This window comes from Wyeomyia smithii, chromosome 1 (genome assembly GCF_029784165.1).
Source record: "Wyeomyia smithii strain HCP4-BCI-WySm-NY-G18 chromosome 1, ASM2978416v1, whole genome shotgun sequence".
Lineage (NCBI taxonomy): Eukaryota > Metazoa > Arthropoda > Insecta > Diptera > Culicidae > Wyeomyia > Wyeomyia smithii.
The window spans coordinates 79,731,793-79,748,368 of record NC_073694.1 but is presented as its reverse complement, the minus strand read 5'-3'; the positions used below and the strand labels follow the sequence as shown (position 1 = coordinate 79,748,368).

The 16,576-nt window shown below is 38.5% G+C and overlaps 1 protein-coding gene across 1 annotated transcript in view; it reads left to right on the top strand.

Annotated features, from left to right (window-relative positions):
* The window catches only part of LOC129719177 (zinc transporter ZIP1), a 101,480-nt gene extending 94,999 nt beyond the window's left edge, over positions 1-6,481 (top strand). Inside the window, exon 2 of the mRNA XM_055670664.1 lies at positions 5,685-6,481. Within this exon, the coding sequence (XP_055526639.1) occupies positions 5,685-5,779 (95 nt within the window). The 3' untranslated portion in view covers positions 5,780-6,481. The remainder of the gene's footprint in view (positions 1-5,684) is intronic.
* The last annotated feature ends 10,095 nt before the right edge of the window (positions 6,482-16,576 follow it).

The window sequence follows — 16,576 nt, the reverse complement described above, 5'->3', positions numbered from 1 at the left end:
CAATATGAGTTTTGTATCTTTCCCAATTAGCCTTGTTATAATTAAAAACAGAGCTCATAGGGTTTAAAACTGATTCATGTGATAAAGAAAAAGTTATTGGAAGATGATCAGAATCAAAGTCAGCATGTGTGATCAAATCACTACATACATGACTTTGATCTGTAAGCACCAAATCAATTGTTGAAGGGTTTCTTACAGAAGAAAAGCATGTAGGACTATTCGGAGACAAAATAGAATAGTATCCTGAAGAACAATCGTTGAATAAAATTTTGCCATTGGAATTACTTTGAGAATTATTCCATGAGCGATGTTTAGCGTTAAAATCGCCGATTATGAAAAATTTCGAACGATTTCTGGTGAGTTTTTGTAAATCACCTTTAAAATAATTTTTGAGCTCGCGTGTGCATTGAAATGGTAAATATGCTGCGGCAATAAATAAAATGCCAAGTTCAGTTTGAACTTCAATTCCCAAAGTTTCAATAACTTTCGTCTCAAGATGGGGAAGAGCACGATGTTTGATTCGGCGATGAATAACAATTGCAACTCCACCGCCGGAACCCTGAATCCTATCATATCTATGAACCACGTAATTGGGATCATATTTTAATTTTATGTTAGGTTTCAAAAATGTTTCAGTAATAATTGCAATATGCACATTATTTACTGTTAAAAAGTTAAAAAGCTCATTCTCATTGGCCTTCAATGAGCGAGCATTCCAATTTAATATTTTAATTGTTTTATTTAAAATCATTGCTAAATTTTAAATTAGAAACAATTTTAATAGTAAAATTTGTGCCTATTTGAATGGCTTCAAACATTGATTTTGCCTGCAACATGGCGTTCATAAGATCGAACATTGCCTGTTGCAAAAAAGAAAGTTTACCTGCCGTAATAGGCCCCAGGCAGTTGACATTAGAAAAAATATTTTCGGCAGCAATATTAGCTGAAGTAATAGGTGTACAATTATTTTCTAGCGTGTTTTGCTTACCCATATTAACGGTCATTTTCGAACTACCAACACTAGGCGGTATAATGTTCGAACTACCTGTAACCTGTGCATAAGTTAAACGGGTATGCAAAGGAGTAGGTAAACTATGCGTCACTGGTACGCTTGGAGAATTTTGTTTTGAAGTTGGTTTTAATTGAGAAATTGAATTTTGTTTACCTTGCCTTGCCTTAACAATTGCTAAACGGACTGGGCATTGATAAAAATTTGACATATGGTTGCCGTTACAATTCGCACAGCGAAAATTTTTACTCTCTTTCACAGGACATGTGTCCTTTTTGTGAGAAGAGTCTCCACAATTAAGACATTTTTGGTCCATGTTACAGAATTTGGAACCATGGCCATAACGTTGGCAAGTACGGCATTGGGTGATATGCTTTTCACCTCCGCCATACTTCCTATAAATTTCCCACTTTACACGCACATTATACAAAGCATGTGCCTTTTCAAAAAATTTTAAGTTGTTAACCTCATTGCGGTTAAAATGAATTAAATAATTAACAAGGGAAATTCCAGTTCTCTGACTGTTTTCGCCTCGTGATTTTTGTTTCATTAGAATTACTTGGGTAGGGGCTATGCCAAGTAATTCTGTTAAAGTAAGTTTGATCTCATCAACGGTTTGATCGTTGGTGAGACCTTTCAAGACAACCTTGAACGGCTTGGCGTTCTTGGTGTCATATGTAAAAAATTTGTACATCTTGTCAGTTAAATACTGAACAAGACGATCACGACCCTTTACTGAGTCGGCTAATAAGCGGCATTCACCTCTACGGCCAATTTAATAGGTAACTTTAACGTCAGAAACAAACGTTGAAAGTTCCTATATATATATATATATATATATATATATATATATATATATATATATATATATATATATATATATATATATATATATATATATATATATATATATATATATATATATATATATATATATATATATATATATATATATATATATATATATATATATTAAATTATATATATATTAAATTCAGAAGAAATAGTTACCACAATAGGTGGAACTTTCTCCTTTTTTAAAGATTTTATATTTTGTATAGTTCCGTTATTAATAACTTCCATTTCACCAGCTTCTTGCTCAGACAAAATATCAAAAGGATTGTCACTACAGACACTCGATGTGTCAGAAAGAGATGCCTCTCTTTTCCTCCCCGCAGCGATGCGAGGTTTCTTTTTCCGTCCAGCCATTTCAGGTGATACGAAAAAAGTTAAAACAAATGTTAAATTCAAAAGTAGGTAGTCTTGAGAAAGACTGATGGGAAATAACTTTCAGGTAATCTTTAAAAGACACACTGACAAAACACAAACTTTGAAGCTATAGGCAGTCAAAGACCAGTCCACAAGCAACCGAAAAAACGTCTGATCTGTAGGACAGTTCAAGACGCACTGACAAATTTATTACTTTGCGTTTCAACAGGTAGTCTTATAAAAAGATTGACAGTTGAAAGCGAAAAACAAAATTTCAATATCTCTCGGTAGTCTAAGACTTAGCCTCGAGCTGTCGGTAAAATGCGACCGTACTGTAGGGCAGTTTAAGTCGATCTGATTTGTTAGCTCGTATCATATTAGTAACTCTAAGCCCACGTCGAAAATTAAATTGTTCATCTGCAATTGGATTTTTACTGATGTGTGACATCATCTTGTTGAGAATAATTCTTTCAAACGGCTTACTTACTGAAGAAAGCAAATTGATTGGCCGATTACTTGAAACCTCAGCTGGATACTTATGCTGCTTTAAAATTGAAGTATTTTTTCATTCTCACTGCATACACTAGTGTTAGAAAGAGATGCCTCCCTTTTTCTCCCCGTATCGATGCGTGGTTTTTTTTTTCGCCCTGCCGTTTCAGGTGATCTGGAAAAAGTTGAAAAATAATATCTGAAAAATAAAGACTGATGTGAACTAACCTAGTAGGCAGGCTTCAAAAGACACACTGCCACAAATTACAAACTAATAGTTAAAGTTTATAACACAAGCAACCGATGTTTTCGGTCTGATCTGTCGGACAGTTTAAGACGACACAAAAATATGAATTGTTCCAATCTAAAACTCAACTGATGATATGTGTGAGCAAACCGAAAAAGGCTGTCTTTGTATAGTAAAGTATTTTTTACACGATGGATACGTAAAGTTTCCCGAAGCGATAAATGTATATAAGGCGTAGCTGCTGCATACCGGGATTTGATTAGCTGTTCTATTTGACACAGGCTCCATAGTCAACCGATATTGTGTAAAGCAATTGAGTGGCTGCCACTATGATCCAGCAAAATCTGACGTTACATTACAGTTACGCCCAACAAATTCATTCAGTGTGTGATAAAATTGTAAGCTTATAATTTTGAATATTCGCACAGGTAGGTATCTGTTTAAAACTTGAAATTGAATACTCTTTGGCCCGCATAGAAAAACAATTCGTTAAGGCCCAAGCACAATTGGTACGTTGCGGCTGCGTTTGCGGCATTTTGACAGTTAGCTCATACTTTTCCTGTCAAATTACCGTCAACGCAACACAAACGTAACTTTTGAGTTTGGGCCTTCAGAGTATTTCATTCCAGTGCGTCTTACCAACACTTCCGGTCCATTTCACATGTACGGGAATTATCGATTTTCGACACAGTTTTCATTCTAGTAAAAATTAATCTTAAATCACCATGCAGGAGAAACAAAGAGATTTTTTTTAGAAAAAAAACACAATAATATAATTATAAATTGAATATCTTAAAAACTCAATTTTATTAAATTTGATTTTGTTTTACAAAAACTTCACACTGTAAGCTAACCTATAAAAGTAATTGAAGTTGGATAAAGAAAAAATAAAAAAATAAATGTAATGAGAATAAAAAGTTGTTTGTTTTTTTTTTTATTTTTTTTACAGTGTACATTCATTTTTGGAAGAACGAAATTAATATTTACAGTTTTGCCAAAGGCACTATACATCGGTATAGTAACAGCTTCTAGTGGACCTATCTGGCTGAAATTTTTTTCTGCAAATAAATTATTACGTAGCCGTTTCTGAAAATTCCAAAAATTAACAACGTGTTTTTCCTCTTTCCAGAATGGTTGAAACAACACATTTTGTTTATTTCAACAAATTTTATTTTTCTATCCAAGCTCTGTTAATTATTAGTAGTTAGCTTACAGTGTGTAGTTTCCATAGTAAAATATCGAATTCATAACAAGTGAGTTTTTTGAGAAACTTAAGTTAGAATTATATTATTTTTTAATTTTTGTTTGTCTTACAGTGTATGTTTTTTGGGAAAGACAAAATATATTCTAAACTTTTTCCGGAGCCTTTATATCGATCAAGTGAACCGTTTTGGCCTTAAAAAATGTTCATTATCATTATTACTTATTTACATAGCATTTTTACATAGCTTCTCAAATATGAGTCGTAATTAAAAAAAAATTGTGCTCTCTTGCCTACAGGAACATCTATGCAAGGTTTCAGCCAAATCGAAAATGGTCGATTAAAATGGTTGCCGGTTTTTTGTGGAATTTATTACATTAAAGTTAAAATTTTCTAACAGTACAGTTTTTTAACAACGAAAAAAAGTAGGTATTCGTCTATAACAAATATTAATTATTAGCGGAGTTATGGTCGTTTCCCCGGAACGCTTTTTTGCTGAAAATGCTTGCGGTGATTGAGACTCAACAGGTCAATTAGAATCATAAAACTCATATTCTTTTCTTAGTATCTATCTGGTATTTGGAAGTGTAAATTCGCGTATCAAAAAACGATCATCATCACGACGAAAATAACGAATATTTAGAATTCGCTTCAAATCGCTCTTATTTCCTCCCTATTACTAGAATCTCCATAACCATTTTTTGAAAATGTTCTTATGAAGCTATGCTTCAAATAATGCAATATTATCATCAAATTTTGAAAACTAAAAAGGTATATAATCCTCCAATAGTTTCGTATAAATATAAGTAACGGTTTATCTCGTCCTATTTTCTATCCTTTGCATGAGCTCAACACTGCGACCAAAAGCAGTTCATCTGTTATGATATTGCTCAAGTGTCTTCTGTACTTCGCACTTGATATTATTGGCAATGTCTTAATTGAAATTTAAGTTTCTATCCTTCCGTTTTAAGCTTACTGCTCTACTTTATCAAGCCTTTTTTCTTCTTGTCAATAAAGCAAATTACAAACCCCTGGAGAGATCTGAACAAACGTTTCTCTGGCCAGTTTTAATATCTTTGTCGTATTTAATAGCTTTGTCGTATTTTAATTTTCAATAGCTTTGTCGTATTTAAATCTCCTTCCTCGTGCCAATGACGCCAATTTACAATTTCTTTGAGAGGGCTAATATTGCTTTGGCCAGTTTTATTAAACCTGAAAAAAAAGTTACTCAGTTCAACTTTGCATGAGTTTATGCCAACACTGGTTCTATTTAAATTCGTACCCGCGATCATCCGGCTTGCGGTTACGAAGTTCCCCGTCCTGTAGTGACATCTAATTTTCATTTTCAATTGAGTTTATTTCACACGACACAATACATTTAAGGTTATCCATTAGCATAGCATAGCATAGCAAATTTGATCAATACATATCCGTTAGACTATACTGAAACATAAACCACATATACATAAAAATGCATTGATTGAAAAATAGTATGTTGAGTTGATACATTTTTCTTTGTTTTATTACAGCTACACACGGTCACAGCCACAGCCATGGGTTGTCGGGAGATGCTGATGATGACCATGATCATGACCACGACCACGATGATCATGATCATCACTAGTTAACAACCGTGCGGAACACATTTGAAGGCTTAGCTTACCAAGCATAGTAAAGATTTCTGAGTATGGAAGCATTTTTTTTCATCGATATCGAAACGATGACAGCAGGAGGTGGAAGCGGCGAATTCGTTTGGAATAGAGGAACAACTGAACAAATATTATACAGTAATTTAAAGACGCCTAAAACACTGCAGCTGTGATAGAGATCCAATTATTAATAAAATTTTATATCATCATTACAACACAAATAGAAGCTTTTGGATTATTTAGAATTAATACTTTAGATAAGATAGTAACACACCAGGGATGTGCCAAACGGCTAGCATATATGAATGATTAATTAGGAAACGATCATCGTTTTTGATAAAGACTTGAATCGGAAATAAATTTGTAATAGCATCTAAAGAATATTATAATACAAAATCACCGGACTTTGTATTGATTTTCTTCGATTAAATCCATGAAAAATCTAGCATTATCTAACGGAAGGTTGTATATGTATATGTGGTAGCGAAAAGGGTCATATCAAATTTTGAAAACCGACCGCGTAAGGATGGTGGCACTTATGAAAACCATGAAGATTTATCATATATAAAGGAGAAGAGAAACTTAACATTTCTACAAAACTCTTTGTAACTGTAACTTAAAAAATTTTGCTAGACATGGCGCGAATAACGCGATGTTAATGACATGAGTTTCTTACTATGATTGCTTTCTCCTATTAATTAACAATAAAATTTCATTTCAATTGTTTCTGGAACCACCCTAGTGGAAAATAAATAAACCTAATAACCTAATGAAAATGAAGCTTAACCCTCTGGTACCCAGTGCTGCCTTTAGATGGCCTTCATCGGAAGCTTAATATCTCTTTATCAAAACCTCTGTTCATACTTTTTTCTCATAAAATAAACTGACATCACTTTTTCCTATGTTTGATTGATACTAGGTACAAAAAACCAGAAGAAAAATCTGAAATTTACGCAATAAGCATTATTGAATAGTCTCCAGTTCTTTTTTTTTTACCGATGTCAATCAATTTTTGTTTATTAAGAACAATTGCATCTTGTATTTAGTAGTTCATTGAATCTCAGAAGAACCGTGTCCGAACAATCAAAACGGTCGAGCTCATATGCCAAAAAGATTGAATTGTAGAGTAACATATCAAAAGGATCTATCTGCTTGGATCGATTTTTTGATCGATCGGTTTCTTTCAACCGCCACGGCTTATTAAACACGTTTCATGATATATCCTTTACACCATTTGATAGCGGAGAATCTAATCTAGCTTTTTAAATAAAAACCACGTTGGGAATAGTTACTTTAGCTGAACTATTAAACAAATGAAAAGTCAATCAAGAAAATCGATGAAAGTAGATAGATCCTTTTGACATGTTACTCTACAATTATTCAATTTTTTGGTGAGCTTGCCTGATTCGCGCGAAGTTGAAACTGACGATCCGCATACTTCCGTTTCGGATGTCCGGTCCAGCGTCTGGGAGTGAAAATGTCAGTTTTTTTAAATGTGTCATTTTAATGAAAGGACCAATCATAGTTTTATATGTTTGATTTTAGAAGAACAATACAAAACAAGTTTTGCTGCAAAATTTGACAAGTTTTTTCAGAAGTTTTATTTCCCACTTTTTTATTTCTTGGATTGAGCAAATCGTGGGCAAAAAATGACACACAAGACTAGCTTATACAAATATTAAATTTTCAGCCAGTATTCAAACTCCCTGAGTGAGCTTCTTGTGTTTCATGTTTATGTTCAGTTCAATTTATTTTGGCCAGACTTTTCCACACCTCGGAAGCATAACCCAGTCCGTTACCTGGCCCGGACAACTATGTTCCAGTTCTGTCCGTAATAAAACGCGCGCGAATAGTAAAATCTAGAATTTTGACTGACGGTTGAATCGCTTCATTCTCTCAGTGTTTCTTCGCGAATAGAATCTCTCAGTATCGTCGATTTTGAATGAGGCGACCTTAGAAGGTGGGTTTCTAACGCCGTAATTTCTTCAATGCATTTGTTGCTTCAGATTAGAACTTTTAAAAACTCTCTTCGGTTCTTAGTTTTTTGATCGTTGTGTAAATGCTCTAATAAGTGTCATAGAATTGTTGTATTCTATCACTCGAACTTGCATTGCTTCTCTTGCTGGTTTGATCATTTGTTTGAAGAATATTGAATCGGTCGAATCGCGGGTTCATCATCGTTAGGCAAAAATTATAAAGTTTTTATTTCTGCTTCCTTTCAACGAAACGCACATTCACAGTTTGTTTTTTTTTTGGAATATATGCCCTGAAAACCAAATTTTCGGGAATAAGAAAATTCTTACGGGACACCACTAACGCTGATTTGAAAAAAGATGAGCTTGTGTTGTGCTTGTAATACACACGCAAGGTAACCGAAGATATTCACTTTTTAGATTATTGATTTCATAAATACATTCTATCTGCCCACGGACAATTGAACACTCAATAACCCTAAATTACATTCTGTGCCGAACACGCATCAGCATCGGTTGTGCTTCGAAATCGCTCCGATAAATTTCAATACGTGTGTGCAAGTGGTGGCATTTTTTGACCGGTCCCGGTGCCTTTTGTCTAGATTGCTGTGTCGCAAGGTCAAGCGCCTTTGTGTTACTGTGTCGCTTTGTAGCTGCCTGCTGTCGAACGATTTGGTGGTGAGTGCAGTGCACTCCAACACGAAGGAGAAAAAGAAAGGAAGGTACGTGCTTCTTGTCTGTCCCATCGGCGCGCTAGGTTTAGCGCGATGGATGTAGACCCCTCCCCCTCCCGCACCTCCATCCTCGAATCCCTTCGACCCAGTCCCTCCTGCCCCCCCTCCTAATATTATTTCCTCAGCTCCCCCACGTGTCAGATTGTATCCAGATGGATCGACTCTTCCGGTGGCAGTTTACCTCAGGCCTAAAGCGGGGCCGAAATCGAAATCTTTAAACATTCTACAGATTTCGAAAGACCTGACAGGCCGAACAAGCTCCGTGCCGTGGTCAATGACCTTAAAGAGGCCAACGATATAGCTTGCTCCGAGCTTTTTACACGGGAATACCGTGTCTATGTACCCGCTAGAGATGTGGAGATCAACGGTGTCGTGACCGATTCGAGTCTGTCCGTCGAGTGTATATTGGAAAGTGCTAAAGGGTGCTTTAAAAACAACACATGTCCCGATGTGAAGGTGCTCGACTGCAAGCAATTGCGGTCGGTATCGATCGTCGGTGACAAAAAAGTTTACACTCCGTCAGACTCGTTTCGAGTTACGTTCGCCGGGTCTGCACTACCAAGCCACATCTCGATCCACCGGGTTCGTCTCCCTGTGAGGCTTTACGTGCCCCGCGTCATGAACTGCACTCATTGCAAGCAGTTAGGCCATACAGCCGACTCATGCGGAAGATTTTGCAGTGTTAACGCTGTAAAGTGTATTCACTGCGGGGAAAATCTGCATGAGCTCTCGACATGTGCGGTGTACATGCAGCGCAGGGATAAAATAAAACGGTCTCTCAAAGAGCGTTCAAAGCGTTCCTACGCTGAAAGAAGACCGCTACCACGTGTCCCATAACATCAAACCCCTTTGATCTGTTGTCCTCTGATGAAACCGATTCTTATGATTCACTAGCGGGAACATCTTATGCCAATCCTGGGGAGTCTAGAAAGAGGAAAAATATTTCCTCTCCTAAACCTCCCCGAAAAGGTCCTAAGATTTCCCAAAGTGAAATGAATGGTACAAACAAACCTAAAAGTGCAGCGGAAAAACCGAAGCAAACCCCTCCTGGGCTTGCAAATTTAAAGTCCCAGAAGGAGTTCCCAGCACTTCCTGGAACATCTAAAACCCCGGTTGTTCCTTTTGCACATCCAGTTGAAAAATCAAATGCTGGACTGGTGAAATTTTCTGACATTGTGGACTGGATTTTTGAAACTTTCAATGTACCCGATCCAATCAAAGGTTTTCTTACAGTATTCCTCCCAACAGTTAGAACATTTTTGAAGCAGTTGACTGCTCAATGGCCCCTCCTTGCAGCGATCGTATCCTTCGATGCCTAATTCATCTGCTTATGTGAAGGATTCTATCTCTGTCTTACAGTGGAATTGTAGAAGTATTTTACCGAAAATTGATTCGTTTAAAGTTTTGATAAATAAAAACAAATGCGATGCATTTTCCCTCTGTGAAACTTGGCTTACTTCGAATACTGATCTAAACTTCCATGATTTTAATATTATTCGCCTTGATCGAGACACCCCATATGGAGGAGTACTTTTAGGGATTAAGAAGTGCTATTCCTTCTATCGTATTAACCTCCCCTCGATACCAGGCATCGAAGCTGTCGCATGTCAAATGACAATACAAGGTAAAGAGCTTTGTATTGCCTCAATTTATATTCCTCCCAGAGCACAGGTTGGGCAACGGCTGCTCTTTGATTTAATAGAACTTCTTCCCTAGCCACGTTTGATTTTGGGAGACTTTAACTCTCATGGCGTGGCTTGGGGTTCCCCTTCTAATGATAACCGCTCCTCTTCAATTTATAACCTTTGCGATAACTTCGACATGACTATTCTAAACAACGGTGAAATGACACGTGTCCCGAAACCTCCAGCGCGCCCAAGCGCTTTGGATCTCTCTCTATGATCGACGTCGCTACGGTTGGATTGCACATGGAAGGTAATCCTCGATCCTCACGGTAGCGACCATTTGCCTATTCTTATTTTAATTACCAACAGGTCAACTCGCATGCGGCCAATTGACATTCCGTATGACCTCACACGGAATGTTGATTGGAAGTTATACGAGGAAATGGTTTCAGAAGCTGTCGAGTCGATTCAACATCATCCACCACTTGAAGACTACAACCTCCTCGCGGGCTTGATTCTCGACGCCGCGTTGCAAGCCCAAACGAAGAAATATCCCGGCGTAACGATCAAAGAACGGCCTCCCACTCCGTGGTGGGACCAAGAGTGCTCCGATGTCTACACGCAAAGATCCGACGCGTTTTTGGCCTATCAGAAGAAAGGTATACCTGGCGACTATAAACGGTATTCGAGCTTGATACTAAGCTTAAAAGCTTGGCTAAAGCAAAGAAACGCGGATATTGGCGTCGGTTCGTGAACGAGACATCGAGGGAGACATCGATGAGCACTCTTTGGAACACAGCCAGAAGAATGCGGAATCGCGTAACGGTCAACGAAAGCGAAGAGTCTTCAAGTAGGTGGATATTTGATTTTGCCAGGAAAGTATGTCCGGACTCTGTTCCTGCGCAAAACATTGTTCGCGATGCGTCTCCGGGCCACGACGCGATAGAATCACCTTTTACGATGGCAGAATTTTCAATTGCCCTCCTGTCCTGTAACAATAACGCGCCTGGGTTAGATAGAATCAAATTCAACTTGTTGAAGAATCTACCCGGCAATGCCAAGAGGTGCTTGTTGAACTTGTTCAATAAGTTCCTGGAGCAAAATATTGTACCGCAGGATTGAAGGCAAGTGAAGGTGATCGCCATCCAAAAACCGGGAAAACCAGCCTCTGATCACAACTCCTATAGGCTATCCTGTATCCGGAAATTGATGTAGAAAATGATACTCCGTCGTTTAGACCATTGGGTCGAATCAAATGGTCTACTGTCAGATACTCAATTTGGTTTCCGCCGTGCCAAAGGGACGAATGATTGTCTTGCGTTGCTTTCAACAGATATTCAGCTGGCGTATGCTCGCAAAGAACAAATGGCGTCTGCGTTCTTGGACATTAAGGGGGCTTTTGATTCCGTTTCTATTGACATTCTTTCGGACAAACTTCTCCGACAAGGATTTTCTCCAATTTTGAACAATTTTTTGCACAATTTGTTGTCCGAAAAGCACATGCATTTTACGCATGGCGATTTGGCAACTTTTCGAATTAGCTACATGGGTCTTCCCCAGGGCTCATGTTTAAGCCCCCTCTACAATTTTTATGTAAATGACATCGACGAATGTCTGGCAAATTCATGCACGATAAGACAACTAGCAGACGACAGCGTGGTCTCTCTTACAGGAGCCAAAGCTGCCGATTTGCAAGGACCATTGCAAGATACCTTGGACAATTTGTCTGCTTGGGCTCTACAGCTAGGTATCGAATTCTCTCCGGAGAAGACTGAGATAGTAATTTTTTCTAGGAAGCATGAACCTGCTCAGCTCCAGCCACAATTAATGGGTAAAACGATTTCTCAGGTTTTGGTACACAAGTATCTTGGTGTCTGGTTCGACTCTAAAGGCACCTGGGGTTGTCACATTATGTATCTGATGAAAAAAAGCCAACAAAGAGTGAATTTTCTTCGTACAATAACCGGATCATGGTGGGGAGCACACCCGGGAGACCTTATTAGGCTTTACCAAACAACCATTTACCAAACAGCCATTGTCGTGACGTCCCATGTTGTTCAGCGTCTATTCTCCATCGCTTATTCCAGTCGAATGAGATACAGATACATCTAGAATGAGCTCGGACCCACGCTAGGGATATGATATCACACTCACGCTCACGCTATCGTTCTTCGGTCGCACCACTACAGGCTATCGGTTTCGGTTGCACCACTACAGATAACATTCAAGTACGAGATTAATAGGGCAATTCCTACTCCCTTCCGAAGTCTCAGTAACTTCCTTCAGGGTTGAATTGGGAATATATTAGGAATGTCTATTAGAATAAATAAACATTGTTACCATCGACTAACATTGTTACCATATTTATTTTGTATGACTGCTATCTCATCTACTACATCTTCCTTCTACTCTACTCTTATGTATTACACTGTATATAAATTTATCGTCATATCTTGTAGGCTTTTTAATATCTCGTCTGTTTCTCAAATTTTTATGGCTTGTATTGGGTTCCGTATGTAAATCTAATCCCGGATCGGCAGGAATAACCTCAGCATATGCGGTAGTGTCGGTTTGCATCGTTTGTTTTATGCTAATCGTGCTGGGTGTTTCATCGTCCACGGGTACCAGTTTCACATCACGTGCATTACGAGCATACTGAACCCCGTTTTTGCTTATGATAACTACTTTTGGACCTTCAGTTGCGATGACTTTATACCGTTCTGCCGAGAAAACAGGATCAGTTTTGCATTTTCTTTGCTGAGCTACTCTGACTATATCTCCAACAGCAAAATTGTACTCCTTGGCGCCCCGAACTTTATCTGCATGATTCATGCTGATGAATTTGGCAACAGCGTCCCGATCCTTTACTTCAGTGCTATCTAATGTTTTTTGACACCACAAACTCGGAAAAGTTCTTCGGTATTTCCACCCCACCAACAATTCGAAAGGTGTAACACCTAGACGGGAATGCGGCACCAACGTGTTGTGGTGATGAATGATGATTGTGATGATTTTTCCATGGCTATCCTCCAGTTACATCCATCTAATTTAGCAGCTGATACGGCTTTAATCACTCCTTGATTCTGTCTTTCGATTGCTCCGTTCGATTGGGGGCTATAGGGTATAGACTGTCGAATCCTAACACCCTTATCCTCCCAAAACTTATTAAATCCAGAGCTTTGAAACGGAGGACCGTTATCACTCTGGATAATCGCTGGGTAACCCCATATCAAGAAGACACTACATAAGGCAGCATTAGTAGCATCAGCGTTGATAGACTTAATTTCAACTACTGAAAGATACCGAGAATATGTGTCAACGATCATTAAAAATTCACCTGAGCCACATCCAGGAAGCGAAAGGAAATCTATTTGTAAGATTTCCCAAGGGCCGTTAGGAAGTTCTCTGGAAGATAACGGGAGGGGTGGATTTTTCCTTGACAATCTTACACACGTCTCGCATGCTTTCACGAAACGCTCAACATCCACCGACATTCCAGGCCACCAAAAAAAATCTCTCATAATTCGTTTCGTTGCCGCTTCACCAACATGCCCTCCATGAGCTGAGGACATGGCTTTAAATCGTAAAGATTGAGGCAAAATCACCTTCCTATCTTTAAACAATAAAAACCCAAGGAAATACAAAACAGACTTGAGTGCCGCGTATTTCGAAAGTTTTTCGTGCCAAATATCTGTCTAAATAGCCATTCGAACCATCTGAAGTTCATCATCCTGCTCAGCTGCAGTTTCGATTTCTTGCCACGTGAGTTCCATACACCCTGAATCCAAAACGTATAACAGATGACCTTCAGTCTCGGTTTCGAATGGAACGGCTTTTTTAAAATGCTGAACCAATCGCGATAGAATATCCGCAATATTTTGTGCACCTTAAAATATATGTCAGATATATTATTTAATAAATAATGTAAGAAAATATTTTGTTCACCTGGAATCCTTTCGATACAGAAAATCATAGGGTTGCAGACGCAGAGCCCATGCTTCTGCACGTGAGATCGCTCGTTTTCCCAATCGGTGGTCGCTGCTGAAAATGAATTTGTTTGCTTCTGAGTCTGTTCTTATTGTAAACGTCTTGCTTAGCAGATAACAGGAGAACCTTTCAACGGCCCATACAACCGCTAATGCCTCTTTGTGTGTTTGGGGGTATTTTCGTTCAGTCACTGTCCAGTGATGGAAACGAAACGAATATGATGCAATCGTCGTTTATTCATCATATGTGCACTTCACGAAGTGTACAGGCCGGGACTAAACTCGAATCCTCTCAACCCATAATGAAATGATGATAGGGTGCATAGGTTTCTGGGAGAAAACAAACACATGACTAGACTACATCAGCTCTGAGAAGCGATTCGATCGTTGCGTTTGTCTTTCCATAGGCCGGTAGTTACGGGAAGAAAGGATAGCAACAGGAGAAATTCATGTCGCCTGAACAGCAGCAGAAGTGTGGTGCGGTGAGAGGGAATGTGTGGGGTTGAGTTTAAGCGAGAGTAGGAGAGCATACACTGTCATTTTCTTTCTTTTTCTGACAAAAAATCATATTCATGAGTCAAAAGAATAAGGATATAACAAGTTCTGATCGCTCTCTGTAACAGAGACGAATAACTTCATACACCGAGTTGTGCCCATTGAGAACCACGTATTGTGGTGTACACTAATGAATAGACATATGTCGTAAAGAGGAAAGCAAAAAGAGTGCACCAGCACCGATACTTTGTTTTTCGCATACTGACGACGATGTAAACGCATCCTAGGCTTGTTTTATATGTATTCATTAATCGCTAGAGGTGATTTTTTTCCTTCGCTGGTCACTGTCAGAGCTTTCGACGCGCAAGCAATTATACGAGGAATGGATTCGTTATCAAACTGCACAACAACTGCTCCCAAACCGATTGGGGAGGCATCAACGAAAAGCTCGGTTTTGTCTTTGGGATTATAATAGTCTAGTCTGCGAATGGTTTTCAAAGCTTCGTTGCGGAGATACTCGAACTCTCTACTCTCAGTTTCCGTCCAATAGAACTGATCGCTATTTGCTAAGGCTCGGAGGTGCTGTGTCCTATCTGCTCTGTTCATTATGAATCGGTCAGCAAATGTTACTAGGCCCAAAAACCTTTTTACTTCTGAACAGTTAGCTGGGATCCTGAAGTTTTTGATGGCGTTCATTTTTTCTTCTTCGACTTCCCAACCATTCGCTGTTAAGCTGAACCCTAGAAATGTCACTGATTGTCTACCAAGCACACACTTCGACTCGTTTAGTTTGACGTTGTGTTCCTTCAGGCATGTCATAACATTTGATAAGTTTTTATCGTGCTCTTCTTTGCTTCTACCGTAAACTAAAATGTCGTCCAAATAATTCTTCACTCCGACACATCCTATTAGTATTTTCTGTTGTAGAACCTCTTGGAAAATGTCGGGAGCGTAACAAAGACCGAGAACCAACAAGAACCGTTCAAGTCTGCAATAATACCTTCTAACGTTGGCATACTAAACGGTGATCTATATATGTAGCGATTTGGACTTCGCAAATCGACGACTAGTCTGATATCATCTTTGCCTTTAGGAACGACAAGCATAGAAGAACAAAATGATGTTTCCATGCCGCTTCTTACAGGCTCAATGATATCAGCTGACACTAGTTTTTCCAAACGTTGTTTAACTAGAGATCTAACTGCTGCTGGTATGTGCATAAATACATTTCTGCAAGGTGATTCTGATCTATTGTAATGAATTTTAACAGGAGGTATGTTGAACTTTGGGAACGCTTCTCGTCCAACGAGTAAGTCGGCGTCAATCGTGCATATATCTTCCAAAATTGGCACTTTAAGTCCCAGCATGAGTACACTGTATCGCGTTGCGGTGGACCTGCTCAATAGTGAGCGATGTTCCTTCACCACATAAAATTTTTCCAACAGTAAAGGTCTATCATCTGTGATTTGTAAGTAGGCCTCGAAAGTAGCGACTACATTAATAACTTCCATTGAAGCATAAGGTCTGAGAGTGCGGTCCGTTTTATCCTGCAGGTTGTATATCCCATCTTTGTATCTATAGTCACTGGTCAATTCCAAAAACGAATCGTAAGTAAATGTATTGACTTGCGCCCCCGAATCTATAAGAAACATGCAGGGCATTCCTGTAATTTTGACCGATATCAACCCTTCATCTGTCGTTTGATTTGTAATGGCCGGTTTTATTGTCCATACAAATTGGTTCTACCAGGAATAGAACAAATTAAATTATGTCACAAAAAACATTTGTCAAGCATGAACATTTTTTGAAGAGGATGTTACTATAGTTGAAATATACCCTCACTCTGCCATTAGGAGAATGGATGTTCACTACTTATAACAAATTTCAAACATTTTTTTTTTGAGTTTCTCTGAATATTATTTTTTTTTTTTTATTCAGCAATCATATTAACAAAGGGAA